Genomic DNA, 27194 nt, shown 5'->3' with positions numbered 1-27194 from the left:
ACCATGAGCAGCAGTATTTATTTCTCACAAACATTGATGAACAAGTACAATAGTAAAAGCTCATAAAACTCTAGATATTACAATATGTACAACATAATTTGTCCATTACGCATTAGGCAAAGTAAACTTCTTCATATTTTCAATACAACAATAATAGTTATTTCTTATACGTAGCTCCCATTCAAGCATCACATACATCACAATATCTGTTAAACAGAATTCACAGAGTTTGATGTGCAGTAAGGCACATAAATGAAATCTTTCCACAACGGCAGTGCAGCAGAAGCTGCTCTGAAAAGCACTCACACATTTAAAGTGTGCTATCTTTGGCGATAGTGCCTATTGGAAACAGACTAGTAACATTTTCAACCATGTATTTTTCAAAGACTTAAGGAAAAGGGTAATAAACATAATTATACTGAATGCAGTAACAGTTAACATTACTTCGTCAGTTTATATATCACGGCCTAAAATCTCACAAAGCATTCCTTTACTTTAAGAAAAGGGAAAAAAATAAAGGGTTGTAGTATTTTGCTATGCAATGTGACCACCAACAAAAAAACAAGTCAAAAAAAGGAAACGAGACATGAGCATTGTGCATCGACATAATCTACAAATCAGGAGTTTAAAAATCAATAAGATAAGTCTATATCTTGACACTTTGATTCTTTGGGAAACATCTTTGTTGAGATTCGGCTTGCTTTACAAATTGCGGCTCAGAACTCAAAAAATACAAACAAGACACAAAAAATAAAACCACCAAACACGATGACAATCACCGCACGACAACGCGGCCGGTGCGGTTCCGGACTACATCAATCATTTACCCTACAACGCAATCCCTTAAACACAACACGACACGCCGCTATCGCTATCACCATGGCATTTCTACAAACGGCACGCCGCACCGCACAGAGCGGCAGGCGGCAGTGCGGCCAAACGCCAAACACTCTGAGATCTGTTAGAAATGGAATCACGGGGTCCAGGCCGTCCAGGCCGTCCAGGCTGCCGCTCTAGTTGAGGTGGAAGCCCTTCTCGCGCGTGGCGGCCAGCAGCCTCTCGCGCAGCAGCTCTTCCGAGGGGTACTCGGGCAGCTTGAGGTAGTGCACGCACGTGTTGACGGACGGGTAGCTGCCCTCGCCGGCGTCCACCTTGCGCACCACCGTGAGGCGGGGGTAGAGGTTGGCCAGGCCGCCCGGCGGCAGCGACGAGCAGCCCGTCGTGAACTGCAGGAACGCCTTGCGCTCCTCGGGGAACATCTTGAGCAGCACGTTCACCAGCCGCTGGAAGCCGGGGCTGCGGGGGAAGCAACAGGCAAGGACGTCGTTAGAAAGGTACAGTTGGCCAGAAGACCAGTGGAGGCGGTCAAAATCCCGGACGCGTTTTGAGCTCCAGAGTCGCTAAATCGGACTCGAATAGAACGTGACCCCCACCAATGAATTCCTCGTTCGGAAAGCAATCCATTGGTGGAGTCACACGTTCGGTTCGAGTCCTGTTTAACGACTCTGGAGCTGTAAAGCACGCAAGAGGCAACAGCGCAGAGCTGCGTCTCACCTGTCACGAGTGTAGCCCAGCTTGGGCTCGGTATAGTTGAGCAGGTCCTCGCGAGTCCACTGGGGGTTCTGGTCGCCGCACAGCATGGTGCGGACCTCCTCGGGGCTGAAGGCCCGCAGCTTGTCCATGGGGAATACCTGGTTGAAGCCCCTCGAGAAAGCGTTCATCTGGCGGGCGATGCCCTTCTCCAGGCAGAAGGACTCCGTCAGGGTGGAGTACTCCTCCACGTTGTCGATCGACACCTGTGGGTGGAGGGGAGGGTGGACAGACAATTTAGTCGCGTGTTCAAAGACCGGAAGAACCGGCCTGGCCCAGGCGCCGCCGCACAGTGCGCCAGTGGAAGCGGCCAAAATTCTAGACGCGTTTTGAGCTCCAGTCGTTTGATGAGACAGAATCTGAACGTGACCCCACCAACGAATTCCTCGTTCGAAGAGCAATCCTTTGGTGGGGTCACACGTTCGGTTCGAGTCCTTCCTAGCGACTCTGGAACTCAAAACGCGTCGAGAATTTCGGCCACCTCCGCCGGTCTTCTGGCCCACTGTGCGCCAGGCGGCAGCTCACCTCGATGTTGTAGCCGCTGGCGACGAGCTCGGCCGCCATGAAGCCGAAGACGCGCGACGAGGGCAGGTACGTCATGGTGAGGGCCAGGTCCTCGAGGCGCACCGCCGTGCCGCAGGACTGCGACGGCGCCAGCGCCAGGTTCTGCATCTGGTGCGCGCGGGACTCGACGGACAGCGCGTTGTCCTGCAGGATGCGCGCCTTGCGCTGCGCCAGCTCGCCCAGCTGCGCCATGAACTTGCCGCGCACGGGGTCCACCTCGGCGAGGTCCTCCCTGCCCAGGATGCCGCTGAACCAGGGCCGCGCGTCCTCGCCCTCGCCGCCGGCCTTGGGCGGGTCCAGCTCCAGCTCCTTCTCGCTCTCCTCGGAGATGAGCGAGCTGGTCATGGCGTCGGCGTTGCCGGGCTGGAGGCCGGGCTGGTCGTCGGCGTGGTGCGGCCGCAGCACGCGCCGCGCCGCCGCGTCGCCTTGGCACATGAGCTTGAGGAAGGGCGTCGACAGGGGCAGGTCCACCAGCCGGTTGTCCTGCAGGACCTTGGCCAGGAACACGCCCAGGAACCAGAAGTACGTGACGGCGCGCTCGCACTCGGCCGAGTCCTGCGGCAGGGGCGCGGGGAACAGCCCGGCGGCGCGGCGCACATAGAAGCCCGGCGGCTTGGTGCCCTCGCCCAGGTCCACGGGCTGCTCCATCTCGGCCTCGTCGTCGTCGCACAGCCACATGCCCAGGTCCTTGCGCTGCAGCTCGGCCGCCACCAGCGCGTAGAACTCGAGGGTGGGGCCCAGCCCCGTGCCCTCCTCGCCCTGGAACTCCACCTCCAGGATGCTCTTGCGGTCCGCGTGCAGCCGCATCACCTGCAGCGCCCAGCTCAGCAGCTTCTCGCCGCGCGGCACCTTGACGCGCTCGTGCTTGAGGCGCCCCACGCGGAACTCGTGGGGGTCGTCGCGCCGCGGGGACAGCCCCGGGGCGCGCTGCCGCTCCAGCGTCACGTCGCGCTGCGTCTGCAGCCACACGATGGACCTGCAAATGCGAAGGCACGCGTCAGTCTTGGCCTCTCTCGCGCCGGCCGCCCACACGCAACCCTTCACAGTGGATTTGCCGCGGTCAAAATCCCGGACGCGTTTCGAGCTCCGGAGTCGCTAAATGGGACTCGAACCGAACGTGTGACCCCACCAATTGATTGCTCTCCGAACGAGGAATCCATTGGTGGGGTCACACGTTCGCTTTGAGTCCCATTTCCCGACTCTGGAGCTCAAAACGCGTGCAGAGTTTTGACCGCCTCCACCGGTCTTCTGGCAAATCCACTGCGCGCCACACGCGTGCAACAGAGAGCGAAGCCAAGCCCTCCGTACCTGGAAGCTCCGAACGCGGTGCAGTTGAAGTAGAGCTGCCGCGTCTCGAACGGGAACAGGAAGGGGCACGAGTGGTTCAGGTCCTCGCACCACGAGGGCAGGGCTCCAGACGACAGGACCAGAGGGTCCTGAATCTGCTGCATCACTTTGTTGGTGATCTTCTTGGAGGAGAACAGTTCGGGAGTGGGTTGAGTTTCCCCTTCTCCTTCTGTGGAGAAAAGCAACAGAAAATTTTAATTTGTTGTTCGGAACCACTCACAAAATTACTGAAAGATGGGAGACGCTTACCGCAAAGGGGTGAGTGAGGTTGAGAAGGCTGGTTCATGCATATCACATAGAGATGACGAAGGAGGAGGAGGACGTCATCGACGCTGCAGGCCATGGTGCCACAAGGGGAGCCCAGGGGAGCAAGAGGGGTGGAGGGGGTCGATCCCGAAGTGGACCGGAGATTGCTTCGTGAAAAGAGGGTGATCACTTGTGTGTTTTCACTCGAATCCCTCTCACTACCATCCTCCTTCTTAGCCTCTCTGTAGACAATGCTGTAACCAAAATAAAATGTCTCTTAAATTGAAAATTCCAAACCATAGTAATAATTTTAGAAAGCATATGGAACAACACTTACGTATAGATAGGTTCCCATATTCTTCTGAGCTTTTCTTGTCGAGAGCCAAGATCAGCTAACTGGATGAGTTCTTGCACTGCGTGGAAGATGGTCCAGGTAGGATCTCGCAATTCAACTTCAACGTCGGCAACCTAACATACAAGAATAAATTAGCTACTACTGGCAAGAAGTACTCAGTTCTCTATCAAGACCCATACTGAAAGAGAGCAAAACTGAACAAGCATTTTTTTTAGCTTACCCCAGGTAGGTTGGGTCCACGCAGTACTAATTGGAGCTTGGGCTGAGGGATCTGTTCAGCTTCCCCACCAGGTGTTCCAATATCTTCCCCATCGGGTTCAGGAACTTCCAAGTCTGTAGTCTGGTTTACATTTGTCCTTCCGGGCCGAGGATCAAATGCAGGAATGAGAGCTGAGAACTGCCGTTTCAGAACAAATTCGTCATCCCAGCTTCGTCGTTTGCCACTGCTCACAACACATCCGTTTCTACTCTCATATGTTGCCTCATCATCCTGCAGAAGAAATAAAGAAACAAGAATTGAGTAGAATAACTTCTTATTAACTAAAATGACTAAATAACTGAAGGAAGTCAAACACTCACCAACACCTCTTCATAATCATCATCTTCATTGTCATCATCATCATTTTCATCTTCATCAGGTTCAGGCATCTCATCATCATCTTCCAGCTCAGCTAGGAATGTTGGAGCACGACAGCTCTCCAAAAAGTCCTGATGAAAACAATATTAACAATGATCAGAAACTTCAGATAAATGAATCTTTAGATAGCAGAAACTACACCAAAAGAACCAAAAATGAAAGGAGGGAAAAGAAACAAAAAAAAAAAACTACTAACCTCAAGACTGACCTGCTCGGAATCAGAACTTGTCGAAGTGAGACTCATGGTGAGAGCCTGGCTAAGACACGGTCCTGCTCCGGCTGCAGTCGAAATACCAACACTGGCACCACCTGGTGGGTTGCTTGCGGTCAAGCTGGGATAACTTTGGGCGGTGCTGAGAAGGGTACCTGCAATCAATTGAGAAGTTTTTGCTTTACTTGAGGAGTTGAACAGGGTGATGGACGTGATGTTTCACATGGAAACATTTTGTTTAATTCAATGTCAGTCAGCAGAAGCATTGTTGTAGTCTCAATGTGAGTTATAATTTAAAGGCAGAAAACAGGCAGTAAAACAAGAAGGTGCAAAGACTCACCGGGGAAATTGGAGGAAAGCGCTAACCGGACTAAGCTCGAAACAGAGCTGGGCCCTCGTGGGAACAGCGAGCTTCCAGGTGCATGGTTGGAACAGGAGGGCGAGGTAGATACTCCCATGCCTCCCTGTCCACCAGCCAGAGTGCCTGGGGCTCGCCGCCTTGCCATTGCGGCAAACGTCTCCAGAAGTCCCACTGGGTTCACAGGCTCCGCTGATTGAGTATGGGCGGCACAGGTTAAGTTAGGCACACTCACACTCATGGGGTTGGCATTCTGAGTGTTACGGCTGGAAGCCAGGTCCTTGTCCTTATCCTTACTGGAACCCTCGTCTTTGTCCTTCTTCCCATCAGCAGTGGAAGGTGCTGTGCCTCGCTTGTGACGGCCAGGCTTCTCCGCTCCAGCCTCGTTGTCAGCAGCAGGAACATTTATCCGCACAGACTGGGCTACAGGGGACGCCATAAGGCCAAGAGATGCCACTGAAGGAGCAGCTCCCAGCAGAGCAGAAGGCAGCAGCTCTCCTGACAGGTAGCTGTTGGTGTTGTTGCGTAGAAGGTCACTGCCTTCACGCATTTTATCCAACACTTCCACTGCTTCGGCAGAAAGGAGGCTGTGGTCATCCAAGGCAGCAGCTGCAGCAGCTACAGCCACCACAGCAGCAGAATTTGTCGATGAAGCAATTTGATGCTAGAAATGAAAACGGAAGAAAAAATGGTAAGATAAGATAATTTAAAAAATAGAAGGCAAATCACACCAGCGAATTATTACCTTGTTGGGCCTCACAGTCAACTTGTTCATGAGGTTTGTCTTTGCTTGAGAAGAGTCTAAGGGAAGAGCAGGCGATGCAGGGGAACGTGAAGAATCATCACCACAACTACTACAACTTGTCTGTCGACGGAGCTGCTTATTCAGTTCTTTGAGAGTATTACTGTTCTCCAAGTTTTGACGACTAGTTTCCTCCAAGGCTAAAGTTTCAACAATGGTCGCAAGATCTGTAGCAGTTGAAATGTCCAAGCCTGTTTCTCGCAATGTTTGAACAACAACAGACAGCTCATTTGCAGCTGCTGACATATTAACATTGTTTTCGTTTTCAGTTGAAACCGCAACCATAGCTTCTTGTCTCGCTACGTTGAGGACAGACTCAGCAATCGCTTCGGCTGCTTGTTTGGCAGCGAGGTTGTCTGCTGATGCAGCCTGTTCAGTACTTGCAACAGAAGGCTTGGCATTCTCGGTTGCATCTGGAAGACTTGGGGTGGAACTGGATTTCCGACTTGTTGTAAGACCTTTTCCAGATTCTGCAGCGTTCTTGGCACTCTTTGGTGACGAGCCAGTTACAGGCCTAGCGAAGGATGTGAGAGTTGTTTGGGTCAAACCACAAGAAGAGCTTGTTGTAGGTAAAGGCGAAGGTAAAGGTTCATTACACTCAGAATTGACAAGTTTTAAGTCGAATTTTCCCTCAGCACCCATCCTGTAGGAGTTAGAACCACCTTGGTCCCAGGTAACATCAATCCAGCCATTGTGCAGCTCTCCCGTAACTGTTCCTTCCCCTGGTGGATTGCCGTCCTGATCCCTCCACTTCCAGTCCAGGCCACGAACAACTCTGGCTCCTGCTACCAAATGTTTGACAACCTGAGTTTTAAGAAGACGGCGCTGTTTGCGAAGGTTTGCTTCTGCCTCTTTGGCAGCTTTGCCCAAATCCTCACACACTCCTGTGACAACGCCGTAGATTTCAAAGCCAGAGAGGCTGAGGTAGTGTGTTTGACCGGACGCATTTTTGCCAGTTTGCTGGATTCTTATGTGCCGCCATCCTTGAGTTTCCTCGGCCGGACATTCCAAGGGCCATGACGCCATGCTTCCAGGTTCATTCAGGGAGCAGTCGTCAATGTGTGCCAGCAAAGTGGTCCAGGTGACGCCGTCCTTGGAAACCTGGAACAGCCAGTTCCGCAAGGCAGAACGGCCATATCCTCTTGCATGCCGAAGAGTGTAGCAGTTAGGAAGGACCCACAAGCCAAGGTCAATAGAAAACCAGGCTCTCTTGTCATCATTTGTGTGACAGTTAAGAGCCGATGGTTCGCGACTTAAAATATCTTCGAGACGGCCATATGGCAGATTTCTGCCGTCGGATGATGTGACCGTGACGAGGCCATATTGGCCTGGGTTGACCCACTCAGAGCAAGTTTTGCCATTGGTTCCAACCCAGTAGATAACTCCATTCTCATCAAAGTCATAAGCGTGTTGAAATGAGATTTTACTGGTCTCCTTCAGGCGGCGTACAAAGGAAAATGATGATCGCTCATGATCATACCACTGCTTTGCAACCATTTTTAATAAGTAACGTTCCAGTTGCGCAACAGTGCTCAGAGGCTCCATCTTTAAACTCCTGCCAGTTCTGTCAATCAAGCAGCTTTCACCAGGAGCCTTCTCTAAGCGGAATCGTAATCTCTTAGTTAAAATCTGAGGGTCAGAGAAGTACATGTTGTTAAAAACAGATACAACAAGAGGCTTGGTGCAGAAATGAAAGAACAATCCTTACCTGCAAACCATATCCAGATCCAGGAGTATCATAAAGATACACTGGAAGTCGTTCAATAGACTCTAGGACTGATATTAATTTCTGAACCATTATCACAGCAGAATTGTTGCCACTTTCTCCCTTCTTGTCCTGTGAAAAAGTTGGATAATAAAACATTAGACTTCCAAAGAGTTTGTAGAACTCAATGGTGGAAAAATAGTTCTCAGCTCACCTTAAAGCAATTACGGAAGACTCTTTCACGTTGGCGAAGCAGTTTTTCACTCTTATTATGATTTAATCCTTCATCCCAGCAGGATGTAGACAACAAAGCAAGCAGCGCTTGAACTAAACCAGAGCTATGAAGTTCATAGGCCGATACAACACCATCCTCCTGAAGCAGCAGAGACAGTTCGTCCAATGCAGCCACCAGCATCTCACGCCATGCAGAGCCATTCTCTCTGCCACTCATGTGTTGCTTCTGACACGCTCGTTCGATCTGAGCAACAATATTTCCTAATTTGGCTACAACACCTCGAGGCTGCGCCTGCGCTGCCTTGAAGTATTTGTCGTAGATGTCTTGTGCTTGAACTTTGACCTGAAACAAACAGCCATTCACAATCCCCAATTCCACTCAATACACATGCATTAAGGAACTAGAACAGGATGCAAACCTTTTGCTTGATTGCTTCTATTTTAGACCGCAAGCGTTTACCCTTCTTGCCGGTCCAGCCAGCAGCAAATTCGGGTCCAAGAGATGTTTCAGCGGTGAAGGAGTGCTTAGTACCACGGTTTGACTCAAAGATAAATCCAGGTAAATCTTCTCGGAGTATAGTTGCTTGCTAAAAAGACATACATTTTATTAGCATATGTTACATCTTTCATTTCAGAAAAAGACCATTATTTGATCCATTTTTCCAACCTGCTGTCCATCAGAGTTGTGAATATGTAATTCCCCCTCCCTTCGAGCAGAAAGCTGCCAGTTTCCTACAATGAGACGGCATGTGCTTGGTCTTGATAGAATGGGTTGGCTAGGAGCATTGGGCTTCACCTGAGATCGTGCCCTCTGCAACTTTTCTAAGAATTCTCCTCGATTTTCTGAAATGAAATGAAGCTCACATTATGGAAATGGCAGATTATCATTCACAACTGGACAAACTTTGTTTCCTTGTTCCCTAGGGAATAACAAGAACAGAAACAAATCATAAAACAAAAAGCACAGGTGAGAACCAACTAACATATAGGACAAGTGTTGTGCACAGTTGTTGATAGAAGCTTCTTACTCTACAGCCGGGCACAATACAAGCTAGAAGAAGAAGGCATGTGTGTGCAGTGTTGAATGAAGCAGCATGACAGGAGAGACAATGAAGAGATGCTGCAGAAAGACAGGTGAATGGAAAAGCAAGTCTCACATTAAGACAACCAGATGCTGGTGTTGCATGCTCACAGTTGCATCGACTGTGAGTGGTTCGCAAGATGCCAGTTCAGTGTCATAGATTAATATCACACAGGAGCATACCCAAACGTTAAAAACAACGCAAAGGATTGATCAAGCAGGATGTTTCTGCTTAAAATGAAAGTTAGTAATTTTGCACTTCTTTTTTTTCTTTCTTATTTTTGTCAGGGAGAGGTTAAGGTTTAGAGCGAAAATCCATCACTTTTACACCTTACCTTCAGCAGTCATTGTTTCAGTATTTTTCCCTTTCCCTATGAACACAGAGGACAGACATTATAGCAGGCAACACCAGTGAGTAACACCAACTTGATGTAGACAGCTATCAAGGATCACTAACAATCTGTTTAATTTTTTCTGTCTAACTAAATTTTTTATTAGCTACCCTTCATGCAATGAATACTGATCTTCTAAGTGGTCAAGTGGGAAAATGATTGAGTGCTTGGACAAAGTACCTAGGTGAGACACAAGACATTAGAGCCAGGCGAGGTGCTCTACAATTATAACTAATGTGTGATGTGGGAAGGCTATGAAGTGCCTGAATTTCCACTCACCATCTGAAGAACCAGAAGAAAGCAAGAAAAGAAAGTGTACTCATGAGGGCTCAAACACATGGCTATGGATATCTCATCAAACTAAGCTTATTAACTTCAAAAAGACAAACAAAAACACCGAAAAAAGGGAATACTGCCACCAAAAGAAACAAAGGTACAGAGAAACAAAAACAAAAAAAAAAAAAACTACAGCAAAGCAAATTGTAAATGGAACTGCACTGGTGATAAATCAACCCAGGAAAAAACCCTCAAGAAGTCAGAAATAGTGTACCATGTACTTGCAACTCGTCTGTTACATGATTACACTCAGATGAATCTGTTATATATTACATAAAAGTTGCATTTGTTTAACATACCTGTGCTGTCAGTTCCAGCCTCAGGACTTCCACTGCTGTACATGGTGGCAAGCTTCCCATCCAATATGAAACGGAACCAGCCATTGCTTCCATTGGAGAGCTCCAACGCAGCTGCATCGGACCAAATGTAGAGACAGTCCCGTCCCCGGCAAAAGCACCAGTCTCGCCAGTGGTACGCCTTCCCAGCTAAGATTTCCCGAGCATCTTCCTGAGATGTGTCAACCTCTGACTCCTCCTGTAGCAAAGTAAACTTCAGAAATTTTATCTTCTACTTAGCCAGGTCCATCTTAAAATTTAGGCAACGGATCTCACCTCATCTTTGGCAGCAGACACTACAGAATCCTGACCCTCTCTTGGTCCCACAAGAGCAAGGACTTTAGAAAAGACTCCTAAGCGTGCAAAGTGATCAAGGAAAGCATCCTGAGCTTTCTCCATTAAATCTTGGATGATTTGGAGAACCACTAAATGCCCATCTTCGTCCTCCTGCAAATAAAGGGATAGAATAATTAGTGGAACCAGCTCAAACATAAAAGAAGAATAGACAGTACAGCATAGACCATCACAAGCCACTGTGACAAACAATTTTCTGGCAGATGTGAGACAATACATCTATTAAACAACACACAAGTTGCTACAATAATGTACGGCAAACTAAATCATACTTGTAAATTATTGACAAGAGTATTATCTATGTGTTGTAGGTTTACAAGAGATTTCACAAATTCAAGCAGTGTCAATATTAGCTTTGGCTCAGAATGATGTTTGGTTAGTTTAGCTAAGACAACAAATATTAAGAGATCTAAATCATAAGAGAAAGAAGCAAGTTTCACAGATCTTTCTGCTATTTGTTTGTTTAAATTTCATGACCCCAATAGCTTTTTAAAGCTTTGTTCAATGTTAAGAAGCATAGAGACATGGACCAGCACTTCACGCCACACAATTAACTACAAAACTACGATAAGCTAAGACTAAAATGTATTAATTGGTTTTACATCATCTGCATTTGCACCAACATTGTTAGATCTTCTAATAAAAAAGTGTAAATTGTGCAAACTGCATGCAGTATGTCTTTTCCAGCACACGTAAACCCACACTAACAGCCTGGCATCCCAGAGCAACTGACCTTAGAAACCCAATTGAAACTTTTGATACCCAATGAAGAATTAGAGGGCCACCAATAGGACATCTGAAACCCCAGAGCCTTGTTAAGAGTTTCTAATGGAATGTGGTACACAAGTGAATCTCCTAATGATAAGGGTAAAATGACTTACAATTATTAAAGATAAGAAAAAATATGACTAGGGCAATTAGTCAGCAAGACAAAACTGTGGCTAAGTGACTGATGATTCAACCAATCGTCGGTTAACTAACAGACCACAAGACAAAAAACAAAAGCAAATTTGAATATGATGAAGCGGCACCCCAACCCTCCCTGAGAACTAAAATATGACGGTCCCTTCAACAAAACATGAGGACTTCAAAAATGGTACAGAGACAATGAGTAGATAATGAAGAGGATGTTCCACACCTTCCAAATCCTAACACAAGTCAGTGCTTCAGTATTATTGTGGTTGTAAACTGGTGAAAAAATTTAGGCAATATGTAAGACTAACCATTAGTTTAGAGATAATTGACCTCAAAGCATAATGTCTAAAAAGAATGAAAAATCATGCAAAAGAATTATTATGGCACAAACCTCATTATCTAAGACAGTGGCAATCACTTCTGTAAGAGTTGCTCCAAAATTGTAAGTTGGTGATTCAAGACTGCAGGTCTCCATCAAAAGATCAGTCTGAATATAATGAATCATTTTCTTGATTAAACTTAAGCTAGCTTTCCTGCAATAGAAAACATCAGTGAGAAAACACAATCAGAGAGTAAATGATGAGGTGAAAACAGACAAATCTCTTGAAGAAATTTGTCAGTAATTGTAGTATAATTTACCGGACTGATGCAAGCATCGTCGATTGAAATGTATGGCAGAAAACAGGTAGAAGTCTACGAAGGTATAAAGGTGCCATCTCCGGATCTCCTTTAGGCTCTCCACTTTCTTCGCACTCTGTGGAATCAGTACGCTTCTCTCTATCAGTAGGTATCATCCATTCAGCAGGCGACTGCAGGATAGCGGCTACCTCTCTGTGCCCCTCATCGATTCTTTCTCGGGCTTTATCTAGTGGAGTCTTGCCATCCTCATCCCTCAGGTCTGGATTCGCCCCGTGTTTCAGGAGCACTTTGGCGATAGCTGGTCTCCCAAAGCAGGCAGCATAGTGAAGTGACGACGAGCGCTGCCCTGTAAACCAGAAGACAGAAGCATGAAACAAACCACCTTCAGTAGGCGAGAGCGTGGAAAACGCAACAAGAGCATCTCACGCACCTTTGTTCACGTCTGCACCTCTATCACAGAGGAACTCGACCATTTCCTGAGTTCCGAAAGCAGATGCCCAGTTGAGCAGAGTCTGCCCGACATCGTCCATGAAGTTGACTTCGATTCCGCCCGAGTCGATGGAGTCCACCAACGCGTCGGTGTCCTTGCTGCGTATGCAGTCAATGAGCTGCCGGTGCGTCTTCTCGCCGGCGCCGTCCAGGCGACGCAGTCGCGGCAGCAGCTGCCCCGAGGCGCTGCCCGAGGCGCTGCCCGATGCGGTGGGCTGGGAGGGCCCCACGCGGTTCAGGGCCTTCCTGCCCTCGAACAGCAGCACCAGCAGCAGGTCCACCAGGCGCATGCAGTCCAGCGCGCACCTGCAGCAAGCCAGCAAGGCAGGCAAGCCACCACACCGTCAAACCGGGCAGAGCCAACCCAACGAAAACGACGACGGCGGCGCACTTTGGCAACCAACAAACAGTGGGCCAGGCGGCCAAAATTCTAGCCGCGTTTTGAGCACCAGAGTCGCTAAAAGGGACTCGCACAGCACGTGTGACCCCACCAATGGATTGCTCTCCAAACGAGAGATTCATTGGTGGGGTCACACGTTCGATTCGAGTCCCATTTAGCGACTCTGGAGCTCAAAACTCGTCTCGAGTTTTAGCCACCTACGTCGGTCTTCTGGCCCACTGTGGAACGTTGATTCTGTATCTCGTAAAGGGCTAGAGATAGAAAAGTTATTCATACGAACGACCCCATCCAAAATTTAATGAGATAGGATCATCCTTATGCATAACCTTCCTATCTCTAGCCGTAAACGTACACGAGAAAACGCCAGTTGCAAAATTGGAAATTTTCGCGCGCCCCTACGGGGGTTCGAACCCGCACCCACCTCTCGTCGCCCTTGAGCGCCTTGTCGATGGCGTCGGGCAGCGCGGAGCGCAGCAGGTCGTGCGTGATGCCGGGGCTGCCCCTGCACAGCGTGGACAGCAGGCTGATGATGGTGGAGACGGAGGCCGAGGACTTGTTCTCGGGCATGGCGGCCGCCGTGGCGGTGGGCGCGGGGGCGCTGGGGCCGTGGCCGTGGCCGGCCGAGGCGGTGGTGGTGGTGCAGGCCGCGGCCGACAGCTTGGCCAGCAGCTCGTGGACGAGGCCGTGCTCGGCCAGCGGCGCGGGGTCCACGCTGCGCCTGGTGAAGCGGTCCGCCAGCGAGGCGAAGCAGCGCAGCGCCCCGTCACTCACGTGCTGGTCCTCGTGCTTGAGCAGCGTGGACAGCGACTCGACGCACGACGGCAGCGTCGAGTCCAGCGGCTCCATCTTGGTGCACAGCCGCGACACCACGGCCATGGACGAGTGCAGCGTGTCCTTGTGCACGCGGCCGCCGTGCTCGCGGATGAACGTCAGCACGCAGCGCAGCCCGCCCGCCTCGAACACGGCGCCCGCCTCGCGGGTGCAGATCAGCTCCAGCACCTGGGGGTTCAACCACACAGTCAGTACCAGTAGCAAAAAATTACAATAATATCCAAAAATAAAAAAAAATAAAAAAAAAACAGGGAAATGGGCCGAGAAGCGCAAAAATGACCGCGGAGAAAAATGCAGGGAAAAAAAGATGAAAAAAATATTTGCGAAGCGATGCAAAAAATATACCTGCAGGCAAAATTAAAAGAGAAAGAAAGTGACAAAAGAATGATAGGCAGAATTTTTTTGTTTTAAATCTCAGCCAAAAAATGAATCCAATAAAAAAAACCTATCAAAACGTGAAAAATTAACAATGCAAATGCGAGGGAAGCCCACCTTGATGCACTGCTCGGCCAGGTCCTTGCTGGTGCGGGACGCCAGCTCGGCCACCACCAGGCGGTTGCAGATGGCCTTGATGGCGCCCTCCATGGCGACGATGCGGCGCGTGCATTCCGCCGACACGTCCAGGTAGTAGGTGATGGCGCGGGCCGTCACCTCCAGCACGTTGTCCGGGGCGCACTCGTCCAGGAAGATGCGGCACAGCGCGGGCAGGAATGTGCGCGGCGGGCAGCTGGGGAAAAGCAAAGGACACACCGTCAGTATGGACCTCGATGAAGACAAAAACTCACAGTTTCGAGCAAAACCTAAGCACAAGAACAAAGACTACCGCCGGGCAAAGGAAGAGGCGGAATTCAAGACAGACACGTTGCCGCCAATCGGACGACTGGCATTCACGTTGTCTAGCCATCCCACAATTCACGTCAAAATTCTACACTTTCAACAAAGAAAAAGTCGTCCCTGGCCGGGAATCGAACCCGCGCCGACCGGGCGCGGGTCGGAAGTGGGCCGGGCCAAAGGCCGCGCGCGGTGAAGACATGACAGCAGCCCGCTTGATTAGTCAACGATCAAGTTGCAGACGCGGCGCGCGCGCGGACGCGCCCTTGGCTGCTTGGCTGCACCTTTCCTCCGATTTCGCTGCGACGACAGCTTGCACCACGCTCGGGCGGACAGACGGACGGACAGACAGACGCAGGCGTCCGCTTGCCCATCCGTCCGTCGGATCGTTTCCCGATCTCACACCTCGCGGCCTGACGGTGCCCTGACGGTGTCCTGGCGGTGCCATGGCCGTGCTTCGGCGGTGCTTTGGCGGCTCGCGGGTCGTCGCCCTTCCCTTCCCTTCGTACCGCTTCGCGCGGTCCGCCCGGGATGCCGCCAATGTGCCAACGCTCCAAGTGGCGCTATTTCGCATTTCGCACCTCAATCTCCCTCGACTCGGCGCTATTAATATCCGTGGCCGCCGTGGCCATAGACCCTCCCCGGCGAGGGCCGCGACGCCGCGACGCCCACGGCACCGCGGGGTGGGGCGCGGTGCGGAGGGCAGGGCGTGCACCCTGGGTGCCACCCGACCGGGGAAAACAAAACCCCCAACCCCCGCCACAGCGGCCCAGAAGGCCGGTGGAGGCGGCCAAAACTCTAGACGCGTTTCGAGGTCCGGGATTTTGACCGCCTGCACCGGTCTTCTGGCCCACTGTGCTCGGCCAGGGTGCCGTGCTGAGCTGGGCTGAGAACGCCCGGCGCGTAGGCAACCCGTCCCGGCCGCGCGCACCGGAGCCCACGCGTTGCCTACCCGCTACCATTACCATTAAGGGCTAGACCACACATGATCGTATGCCATTTCGGGCCCGACACATGCCCGCTTGGGCGCTCCGCCGCGCCGTGCCCTTTCCAGTGTCCAGCCCGAGAGGCTCGTTCGCGCCGTCTCTGTCGCACCCACGGGGCGCGGCGTCGGAGTGCGAGAGAGACAAAGGCCGTGCCCCGCAGCTATCAATGATAGAGCGCGGCGCCGAGCCGGGCCGTGGCTGGCGGTGGCGGGGCAGAGCCGGGGCCGCGCCGAGCGGAGTGGAGCAGCGCGGCCAGTTTTACAACGCACGCGGCCGGCACCGCGGCACCGCTACGCCGCTAGGGCAGGGAAATGGCAGAGGCCACGGGGACAAAACCAAAACAAAAAGCCTTACGGGGGAAACAAGGCGAGTCACGCGCAGGAGGGAAACGAGTATAAAGTAAAGCCGCGCAGCCGCGGGCTCATTCCGAGAGTCGTCGTCGCTCTGTCTCTCGCGACTCGTGGGCCGTCGCGTGCCGGTGCTAGCGAGACAGAGCGACGAAAACGCGACTCACAGTCCAAAGCGCGGCCTTTCTTTACGGCGTCCGCTGCGTGCCGCGGCCCGCGTGCGTGCGTGCGGATGCGTGCGGCTCGCTTGGCCTCACACCGGTACGGCACCGCGGCACCGCACCGCGCACGCACCGTCGCGATCAGCCTTGAGGGCCGCGGGTTCGACTCCGCCCGGGGGCAGCGGTAGCCAGCCCGCCATTCGGACCGACTTTTTATGTTTCTGCCTTCTCCCTCTCCTTCCCCCCGTGTGGCCCACATCAAAATCCCTGGCCCGGTGACCTTGGAGCCGAAGGGCCGGGCTGGGCTGACGTGCCGCCGCGGGGCCGCGCCCGCCCCGCGCCCGCCCCGCGCCCGCCCCGCCGACTGACAAGCAACTGACAACTGACGGGCCAGAGCCCCGGCCAGTGGTGCAGCACGCCCCGGCAGGCCCCGGCAGGCCCGCCACACTGTACAAGCGAGCCACTTTCCCACTCACTGAAGAAACGGATCAAATTCCCCGACCGGCCGCGACAACAACAACAAGACCACGAGGCATCGGCTGCGACGCCGCCGCACAGTGGGCCAGAAGACCGGTGGAGGCGGTCGAAATCCCGGACGCGTTTTGGGCTCCAGAGTCGCTGAATGGGACTCGAACCGAACGTGTGACCCGACCAATGGATTCCTCGGTCGAAGAGCAATCTATTGGTGGGGTCACACGCTCGGTTCAAGTCCTGTTAAGCGACTCTGGAGCTCAAAACGCGTCTAGAGTTTCGGCCGCCTCCACCGGTCTTCTGACCCACTGTGGTGCACTGTGGGCCGCGGCGACGCGTCGTCCCATCCCATGGTCCCCAACCAACCAACACACTTGTAGCCTTGACCGAGTCGCCGAGGCGCGGCGCAGCGGCACAGCCTAGGCGTGGCGGAGCGTGGCGCGGCGGGGCCCTCCCACACACACACACACATGCACACACGTTCAAAGTCGCGATCGCACGACGCCGTCAGCCCGTCCCATAGTACGCGCTGCGACGCGCTGCCTATGGCTGCGCAGTTCCGAACGGCGCACTTCTGTGTGCGCGCACGTGCACGCAGTACGCAGCCTAACGTGTACGCCGTGTGTGTGTGTGTGTGAGAGAGAGCGAGTACACGCCCTCGTCTGTGAACCAGAAAACACGGGCCGCTCCCAGGCGAGGCGGGCGCCACCGCGCCATCCGGGCGCCGTCGTGTAGTTCGTTACCGGTGTTTCGTTAAGACACGGCCAGAGAGATCCCTCCTGCCCCCCCCCCCCCCTTAAATCGATCCCCTCTCCCCTCCCCCGGCCTTGCACCGCCGCCGTGTGCACCTGTTTGGCCATGCAAGCAGAGTCTGTGTCTCACTTTCTCATCCCCTTCCCCGCGCACACACACACAGACTCACACTCTCTCTCACACGTGCAACAGCGCGGCGGCCGCGGCGGCGCCTAGCACTGCGAGTTCCTGACATAATACGCGGATGGGCGGCGCCATGGCGGCGCCGAACTAGTTCCGGTTACGTGTGTGAGTGTGTTCGCGCGCGCCGGGCCCAAATAATGGCACCGGCAATCCAATAAAAGTCTACTTTTTGAGTCGAGTTGGCTCTCCAAGGAAAACGATTCGTCTCCCGTCGCACAGTGGGCCAGAAGGCCGGTGGAGACGGTCGAAATCCCGGACGCGTTTTGAGCTGCAGAGTCGCTAAACAGGACTCCAACCGAACGTGTGACCCCACCAACGGATTGCTCTTTGAACTAGGAATCCATTCGTGGGGTCACACGTCCGGTACGAGTCCTGTTTAGCGACAGCGGAGCTCAAAACGCGTCTAGAGTTTCGGCCGCCTCCGCCGGTCTTCTGGCCCACTGTGCGTCGAGTGCACCACGTGCACCGGTCGCTCTGTCTCCCTCACGCTCGCGGGGCGTCCGGCAGCAGTGCGAGAGGGACAGAGAGAGCACCTGGACAGCGGCGCAGCGTCGCATAGCCCGGCGCCAACTATCTTATCCCGACACCGTCGCTAATCTAAGTGGGTCGGACCAAACTAGCGCCAGAAAGAGAGCAAAAGACTTGGCCGCCGGGGAATTCCGACTCCCAGCCCGCGCACCACACCGCAAGTCCTTGCAAGGACGCCGAGGCTCGCGAAGGGCGAAGCGGGCGTAGGGCCTGACTGGCTCCGAGAGTCGCTGTCCTACCCCCGTCTCTCTCGCTCCCAAACGGGGCGCCCGTGAGTGCGAGAGAGACAGAGCGACCAAAACGCCTCTCAGTCTGCTGAAGGGCCTGAAGGGCCTGAAGGGTTGGCCGGCGTGGGAAGGGCCTACCACGCCTGCCATGCGCCTCCACTCCACGCACCAGACGGCCGGACCCCAAACAGCGCCACTCCGTCTCCCTCGCACCCACTGGGGGCCCAGTAGCCCCGCGGCGGTGCGAGGGAGACGGAGCCACGAAGCCCCGTTCGGAACCCCACCCGGCCCGGGCCCCGGGCCCCCCGGCCGGCCAGCGGGACCGCACACAAATAATGCACCAGCCTTATTGACCTGGTCGGAGCGCCAGGAGCCCGGCGCAACGCGTGGCAAAAACCAACAACAACAACATCAAGTAACGCGACGCGCCAAATGGCAACAACAACAACAACAACGGCAGTGCTTTTGCGTTTCAATGAGGAAGGGCGAGACGCGATATCCGCGCTATCTGCGCCATTACAGTACTTCCCCAACGGATCGACCGGCCTATCAGCAGGCCGCGCCGCCAGGCCGCCGGGCCGCCAGGCCCCAGGCCAGGCCGGACAAAGGCTCGCCGCCGTCTCTCTCGCACTCACGGGGCGTCCCGTGGCGGTGCGAGAGAGACAGACCGCCGCCGTTCGGACCCAGACGGCAGGCCGCGCACGCGTGCCCGCTGTCACCGCCGCGTCTTCCTGGTCGTCACCGTCGTCATCCTCCCCGCCCTCGCCCGGGTCACCTTTCCAGGCGGGCGGCCACCCAAATGCCACCGCCAGCCGGCAGGGCCCGCAGGGGGCTTCTGTCTCTCTCGCACGCCGACGGGACGCCCCGTGAGTGCGAGCGAGAGAGCGACGAGGCGCCGTCCCACAGTGGGCCAGAAGACCGGCGCAGGCGGCCAAAACTCTGGACGCGTTTTCAGCTCCAGAGTCTCTAAATGGGACTCGAATCGAACGTATGACCCCACCAGATTGCTCTCCGAACGGGAATCCATTGGTGGGTCACACGTTCGTTCGAGTCCACTTTAGAGACTTGGACGAAAACGCGTCTAGAATTTCGCCCGCCTCCACCGGTCTTCTGGCCCACTGTGCCCCGCTGGGCTACGTCGCGGCTACGCTCGGGCCGCCCAAATTGTTGCACAGCAGAGTGACTCCGGGCAGCCGGTCCTTCGCAGCGCCGCGCTGTCTCTCTCGCACCCGTGCGGAACGCTGCCCGAGTGCGAGAGAGACGGGAAGCACTGCCAATCCGGCTGGACCTCCATCACGACAGCTAGGCAGCCCTAGGCAGCCCGCAGCGCCGCGGACTCGTCTTGCGCCACCGCGCCAACCGGACGGACGGACGGACGGACGGACGGACAGACCGGGCCGCTGAGCCCGGCCCACCTTTTACGGTATAGCCGTGTCGAGAACATTTTGGGCAGGCGCAGACTCTGCTTCCCGCGCATCCTCTGCCGGCCGTCGAACCGTGTACCATACCGCCCTATACAGCGTCACTCCGAGTGCCGGTACACACCTGCAGGTTCGGCTCCAACCCTACTATTGGTCACCCTCTAACCCCGACGTGCTCGCGACAAACTACGCACCAGCGGCCAGGATCACGCATGCGAGACTCTAGGCCGCGCCTAGATCCCTACTGCCGGCAGCGACGGCTAGGCTCGCGCACGATCTTTCCACCGCGCACACGTGTGGCGTCTACTCTGCGACAAACGTCTCAACCGCGACAGAGTTCCAAACGAGCGAGTCTTGACTTACCCGCCTCCCTGGGCGACGTGGGCGGTTACAGACCTCGGCCGCCAAGTTACAGCTAAGTGACAAAAATCCGGGCAGCCGGTCCTTCGAAGCGCCGCCAGTCATCTCCGCACCCGTGCGGAACGCTGCCCGGTGCGGAAGCGAATGGCCACTGCCAATCCGGCTGCACGCTCGGCGTCACGATCAGCTAGCAGCCCACGCCAGCCCGCAGCGCCGGACTGTCTTGCGGCACCGTCGACAAACCGAGCGACGGACCCGGCGGGAGGACAGACAGACCGTGCCAGCTGAGCCCGGCCCACCTTACAGCTGGGAGCCCCCTAGCTGGCTGGCTGCGCCGCAGTCCGCGGACCGCGGGCTCTAGGCCTTCAGCCAAGCGGCCTGGCCGTCTGGCCGGGCAGGAGTGCCAACCGGTGACGCAACGTGCGTGGTGGAGCACTGCTTGTGCACGCCTGGGAACACCGCCGGTCGACGGCGGCCGGGCCAGCCAGGCTAGGCTGCACGCCGCCAACGCCCCCTCCCCCGAAAAACCACCAACCACAGCAGCGCCAAGGATACACAAAGGTGACTCAGATAAGGGGCGCTAGGGTCACGACAGGGTCGCGGCAGGCGGCGCTAAGCACGCCCAAATAATCAATGCCTCCGCGGGCGCGGGTTCAAATCCTGTTAGACGCGTCCACTTTGCTCCTCCTTCGAACCGTGATCGATTCCCTGAGCAGCCACCTCCCGCCTCGGTGGGGTATGAAGCGCACGGGGCGCGGTGTCCCCCAACCCTCCCCAAAAAAGGGCCCCCAAGAGTCATTAAAACATTTAAAAGGTCGTACATAAAATACGGTGTCCGCCCAGCCGACCCTCCCGAAAAAGAGCCCCAAAGATTCATTCAAACATTTAAAAGACCGTAAATAAATTAGGGCGGATTCGTTGCCGCGGCGGACTGATGGGGCCAAATTAGCCTTCCGAGAGTGTAAACAATGCACGCGTAAACTTGGCGGGGGTACTACACTGGAAACCAAATTCAGAATCGAGCCATTTGCGCTGCGGCGCCCCACAGTGGCTTTGCCAGTAGCCCGGTGGAGGCGGCCAACACTCTAGACGCGTTTCGAGCTCCACAGTCGCTCTATAGGCTCGTACCGAACGTGTGACCCCACCAAAAGATTCCTCGTTCAGAGAGCAATCCATTGGTGGGGTCACAACGTTCGGTTCGAGTCCCATTTAGCGACTCTGCCGCTCAAAACGCGTCTGGGATTTTGACCGCCTCCATCCTCTGTGCGGCCGCGTGCATAACGGCACACTGTTCCACCGACCGAGAGTAAGTACGGCCCATAAAGCCCGCGCGGGCCGGGCAGGGCCGGGATAAAACACAAACACGGGCGCGTCGCCTCTTGCAGTGGACTGTACTCCTGGTCTGGGAGCCGACGGGGCCGGCGGGGCTGGCGGAGCACGCCAAGAGAGCGGGGAAGCGCAAAGGTCAATGAATGCTTTACGCCCTGCCGCTGAAATGTCCGCCCGCGGTTCTGTTGGGCCCCGGCGGCGTCACGGCGGGGCGTGGCGTGGTGGGGCGTGGCGGGGTGGGGGAGTAGGTAGAGACAAGACGACAACGCGGAGCGCTAAAAAAAAAAAAAGAAAATCGGGCGGGGGAGCGGAACAGGCAGGACACTGAATGAAGCTCCAGTAAACCGCACTAAAGGAGATGCTGCTCGCTGCTGGTGCACTTCGAGCAGGAAGGGACTGCAAAACTGAAGCAACGCGGGGACCCTGCCTAAAAGAGAGGACTTTTCAAACTTCAATTTTTTTAAAAATCCCGAGCCGAGGTCCGGTCCAGCACCTCCACCCACACAACCCACGCAGCAACCCACTTCACCTCCCCCACCCGCGCACGGTGCAGGTACGGAGTACACATACACACTCACTCGCACACAAACAGACCGCGAACACACGGCGGCAGCGCGGCAGGCGGACGGGCCGACAACGAGATCAGAACAAAGGCTGGCATCCCAATCAACGCGTGGGCCGCGCGCGTGTGTGTGTGTGGCACCCAAAGTGGCAAGCACGTGGTCACCACGTGGACGTGCGAGCCAACACACAGTCACGCCCTTGAGTCCCCCCCCCCCCCCCCCCCCCGAGATGCACCGCGGCCACCGCGGCCGAAATAACGCGTGCACCGCGCAGCCTGCGCTTCCTGCTCGCGCAAATCGCCCCCCTCCCCTCGCCGCCCCGCTTTGGGCGCTTATGGCGCTTTTGGCAGTGGCGGCCCCGGCGCCTCAAGGCTGCGGGTCATCGCCACCTGCCGGCCAGCCAGGCCCCGCCAGGCGCCGCGAGTGCGAGAGAGACAGATCGACCAAAGGAGAGCTCGGAATCAGTCTGCCACGGCGCCCAGCCGCTGTGCCCCGGTACCGCGACGAACGACGCCGAGGTCAGCAAGCCGTCTCCGAACGGCGCTGTCGTCGCTCCGTCTCCGCCGCGCGAGTGCGAAAGAGAGAGAGAGAGAGAGAGAGAGAGAGAGAGAGAGAGAGAGAGAGAGAGAGAGAGAGAGAGAGAGAGAGAGAGAGAGAGAGAGAGAGAGAGAGAGAGAGAGGAGAGCGCGGGGGAATCTGACATTTTGACCGCATAAATCAAGAAGCGGCGGGCAGAGCGCGGAGCAACGCGCCTGAAATACTCGACGCCCTCACGTCGCGCGACGGCCAGCGAACGCACAGTGGGCCAGAAGACCGGTGGAGGCGGTCGAAATCCCGAGCTCCAGAGTCGCTAGACACGACTCGAACCGAACGTGTGACCCCACCAATGGATAGCTCTCCGAACGAGGAATCCCGTTCGGTTCGAGTCCTGTTTAGCGACCTGGAACTCGAAACGCGTCTAGAATTTTGGCCGCCTCCACCAGTCTTCTGGACCACTGTGCGACGGCAACTGCGTCAGTTATATCCGGATTCGGTGCATTTCGGCGACCGCGTCGCAGATTCGGCAGGCTCGTCTCTATCCGTTGTAAACAAGACTGTCCCAAACAGAACAAATACAGTCACTTGTTTTCGCTCGAACACAGACTTTGATTCCGCGACCATCTCTCCGCTTCATTTCCATCACCAGCAGCGACTGATTCGGCGAGTCGTCCCGTCTCTCTCGCACTCACGGCGCGTCCCCTGTGGGCGCGAGAGGGACAGAGCGACGAAAGCGACTCTCGGAATCAGTCTGCAGGTGGCGTCGGATCCTGGCTCGTTCGTTATCGGGCTGGCTCCTCTATCCCCGTCGCTCTATCCTCTCGCGCTCGCTCGCCGGCGATACAGTCATCGATTGCCGACGAGGGCGGATAGAGCGATAGAAGCGCTAGGAGCGCCACGCCAGGCCACGCCCGCGTCGCGTCGCGCATTCAGGCGGCTGACAACAGCGCGGCTGGAGCCCGCCATCGAGTAATCGATCGACACGTCGATCCGAATCACTCCGGCGACGCAGCCAGCCGCAGCCAGCGGAACCGGAAGCAGGCAAGCACTACCTCGCCAAAAAATATTTTTCCCAAATAAAGTTTACACGGAAATCAAAGGGCTTTGCCACCTCCGACTCGACGTTTCTCTGGCCACTCCGGTTCACTGTCAATGTCGGGTGAGATAAGACGCGGAACACGAGGGCAGCCGTCGCACAGTGGGCCAGAAGACCGGCCGAGGCGGTCAAAATCCCGGACACGTTTTGACTTCCAGAGTCACTAAATGGCACTCGAACCGAGCGTGTGACCCCACCAATGGATTGCTCTCCGAACGATGAATCCATTGGAGGGGTCACACGTTTTGGTCGAGGCCTGTTTAGCGACTCTGGAGCTCAAAACGCGTCTGGAGTTTTGGCCGCCTCCGCCGGTCTTCTGGCAAATCCACCGTGCGCCGTGCCGGCCGCACGCCCCGGCCCGGGCCCGGCGGTGCCCCCTACGGGTACGCGACGGGCCGCGAGTGCGAGAGAGACGCGGCGACGCAGTCCGGCAGCAGCCCACTGCAGCCGGCGCGCGGCGCGCTCTATATAAGGAAGGACGCCAACACGAGGAAGCAAGCGAGGGGGGTGGGGGCAGCGATCATCGCGGCGATCATCGCGGCGATCATCGCCTCTTAGCCCGAATCGCGTCCGAAAAGCGGCGAGCGCCGGCCGAGTTTCGGGCTCACTTCAGGCGAGTTTGACGCACCACGGTGTAGGCGCCTTCTGGAATCGACGAGCCACGCACGGAAATGAACGGAAAATCGACCAAAGTTCCATCGAATCAGGAGGGGAGGGGGAGGGGAGGCATGCGGACTTCCCCCGCCCACGCGCAACACCGGACCAGAGGAACATGGCCCTCTGTTGGTCGACGCGGTTTTCAGAACGGTCCCTCCGCTCTTTCCTTGAGCAAAGAGTGGAAAAAGAAGACGAAATGGTCGTGGAATCGGTGGGGCTTCGATCAACAACGCGACGCAAGCGGTGCGCGTCAACGCGTTGGCCAGGCGTTAGCCCCGGAGATAAGGTTCGGCGATGAGTCAGTGGGCGCGCGGCGCAGCGAAGCAAAGCCAAGCCAGGCCCGGAAGGATCGCGGGAAGTGGAAAAGAATCGGTAACGGGGATTCGAACCCACGCCCCCCTGCACCTGGACGCCGTCCACCGGTTGCACACGCCACGGTTTCGACCGACGGACTAACTGACGGACAGACAGGCAGGCAGACAGACAGACAGACGCCTCGCAAGACAGTTCCGCCGCGGAACGTACAGCAACAGAGCGCGCTCCGCGGGGCACGGAGAGGACCTCACGGTGAGGCACGGGGCGGGGCGGTGCGCTGGCAGAGGCAGCAGTCGTTCCGTTCCGTCGCTCCGTCTCTGTCGCACTCACGGGGCGTCGCCTGGGCGTCCCGTAGGACCGCGGGGGTGCGAGAGAGACGGGGCGACGCAGGCCAAAGGCAGGCGGGCCGTCCGTCCACGAGCGCGACGTGCATCGCGTCCATTGGAGCGCCGCCAGCGGCCGCCAGAGACGGGGAGACTCGGCAAGCGAGGCAAACGCCGCCAAGGTTGGCCTAGCTGCAGACTTGCAGACTTGGGCACAGCCCCGCCACTGCCAGGCCACTGCCAGGGCGCACGCGCTTCCCAACTCGCCACCACTTCCACATACAGCGCCCCAGTGCCAGCTCCTCCACGACAAGTCCCATCACCTTTGCCACCATCATTGATATCACAGCCTTATCTCAAAACCAGTCGCCACAATTGGATCCCTGTGGGCTGGGCAGAAAGCCAGCGATGCGATGTGTCTGATGACACTTGGACGGAAACATTGACATCCTCACTCACCTTTCAAAGCAGCGGTCGACATTGTCCGACATGAGCAGCAGCATGCAGAGCTGCTCCAGAGCGATGAGCTGCATGTCCCGCTCATCGCCCTGCCCCATGTTGAGCCATTCCAGCAGAAGCTCTGGGTCTACCTCCGCCATCTGACAAAGAGACCAAGTCCAGCATTTACAAACCAGAGCACAAACCAAACATTTACCGCTGACTAGCGTTAAATGAAAACAATCAACTCCCGCATGAAAAAAAAAAGTTTTGTTCAAAAAGTTTTAAGCCTTGGAGGAATTTACATTAATTTACGGGAAGCAAAAATGGTGGCTTGACATTTGCTCAGAAAGCTAAACCAGCTGATTGAAGCTACAAACAAAGACAGAGCTCACTGCCTCTGGTGCTCTTGGCAGTGGAGCAGGATTCAAGCTGATTCTAAATATAAACAAGACCCTTCTAGATGTGGGGGATGACTTGACCCCTAATGCAAAACAATAATATTAAGCAAAATATTTCCTTGTCCCGATGGAAATAATCAAAAACCATGAAACAAATTTATTTTTAAAATCATCTAATCCATTGAACTGTTAATGAATGAAAACAAGCATTGAAACCAATTCACAAAATCAAACAGATAATCTAGAAACATACCTTGGTGGTTGGGAGAGGTACTCCACAAAGATCTCTGTACCACACCTATGCCCTGCAATAAAAATAACTATTAATTCACCAAATAAAAATTAACTGTACAAGGGAAGGGCAACAATTGAAAGAAAAAATGAAGGAGGAGGACACATTAATCATATCAACTTTGAAACTATGGACATGGCATCAACATCAATAAGAATTGAATGAATGGGTGAATGAAACTTCTATCGATGAGAAGAATTCAACATAAGAAAACAATCAACCTTCCAAGCTGGTGACAACATTTATGCAAAATTATAAATTTCATGATTTTAGAAAAAAGACAACAGTAAAGATATTGGGAGAAAAAATTAGAAATTCAAATAAGCGAGGACGAGAAAGTCTCAGCAGTGGCCTAATAGTCACTCAAGTGATTGACCTAAAAACCAGTGTTCCACATGAAAGAGCTACATAACCTCATTCTCATTGTTTGACCAAGGATGACAAACTCAAGATCCAGCTTCAAAACCTAATAACAACACGCGACTTGACACTAGGATAAGAGTCGAAAGACTGGGCAGTGAGAAACGAACATTGGCTCTAAAATTCTTGCTCCTTCTAAATACTTGTACACAGACTGGGAGCAAGAACCCATAGGAGGAAGTTTCACAGCATGCTTTATGACTTGAAACAAGCACCGTTGCTAACATCTGTTTTGTGGCTGTCCTTAGACTTTATTCATAATGAAGGCCCGGACAGCACTCGCGTGAAGAGCAAATGCGGACCACAAACCTCGAGTTTGTTTTGATTTCCACTCAGACTCACAGCCCCAACACGGCTCGACAATGTCTGCAACTTGTGCAACCCCAGTTCCCTCTCGAAACTTCGCCGACTCCCCATTGAACGGGAAACTCTGAACGAAACGCCACAACGATCGCACAGCCATCAAAACGCCAGTGGTAATCCAAGTCCATGTTAGATAATCCATCTTGGTGGGGGTCGACCATTCCTCGTCTCTATTTTCCACTCGACCCGAGCAAACTTCGTACCTTCCGATCCGTTACATCCACATCTTCATTTTCTTGGCCCGCACACTTTCACGGGGACGCCAACACCATCCGAGCAGCACGAGTCTCTCACGCGATTTCTGTAAATTTCACTCCAACACATCCAGATCCAACGGTCGAGCACTTCTCTTGCGGACGAAAGCAATGGCA

General features: G+C 54.6%; 1 protein-coding gene across 4 annotated transcripts; it reads right to left on the bottom strand.

Moving 5' to 3' along the window:
• On the bottom strand, positions 1 to 27194 carry LOC117653509 (E3 ubiquitin-protein ligase HECTD1). Of its 4 annotated transcripts, none has more exons than XM_034399243.1 (26): positions 27027 to 27194; positions 26002 to 26053; positions 25369 to 25508; positions 14314 to 14548; positions 13412 to 13989; positions 12532 to 12896; positions 12102 to 12447; positions 11854 to 11995; positions 10470 to 10640; positions 10158 to 10392; positions 9802 to 9804; positions 8717 to 8892; positions 8469 to 8636; positions 8030 to 8392; positions 7819 to 7947; positions 6054 to 7739; positions 5291 to 5972; positions 4936 to 5105; positions 4682 to 4810; positions 4323 to 4592; positions 4085 to 4215; positions 3751 to 4001; positions 3463 to 3670; positions 2116 to 3130; positions 1555 to 1796; positions 1 to 1296 (listed from the first exon to the last, which is right to left on the bottom strand). In XM_034399243.1, the coding sequence occupies exons 3-26, from the start codon at positions 25506 to 25508 to the stop codon at positions 1014 to 1016; spliced, it is 8118 nt and encodes a 2705-aa protein (XP_034255134.1). In that variant the 5' UTR covers positions 26002 to 26053; positions 27027 to 27194; the 3' UTR covers positions 1 to 1013. The 4 variants fall into 4 exon arrangements, with proteins under 4 accessions (XP_034255134.1, XP_034255114.1, XP_034255124.1 ...); XM_034399223.1 differs by lacking the exon at positions 9802 to 9804 and adding an exon at positions 9466 to 9501; XM_034399233.1 differs by lacking the exon at positions 9802 to 9804 and adding an exon at positions 9466 to 9501 and having other exon boundaries at positions 4948 to 5105.

This window comes from Thrips palmi, unplaced genomic scaffold, assembly GCF_012932325.1.
Source record: "Thrips palmi isolate BJ-2018 unplaced genomic scaffold, TpBJ-2018v1 HiC_scaffold_10, whole genome shotgun sequence".
Classification (NCBI taxonomy): Eukaryota; Metazoa; Arthropoda; class Insecta; order Thysanoptera; family Thripidae; genus Thrips; species Thrips palmi.
This window is presented reverse-complemented; position numbering and strand designations above follow the sequence as displayed.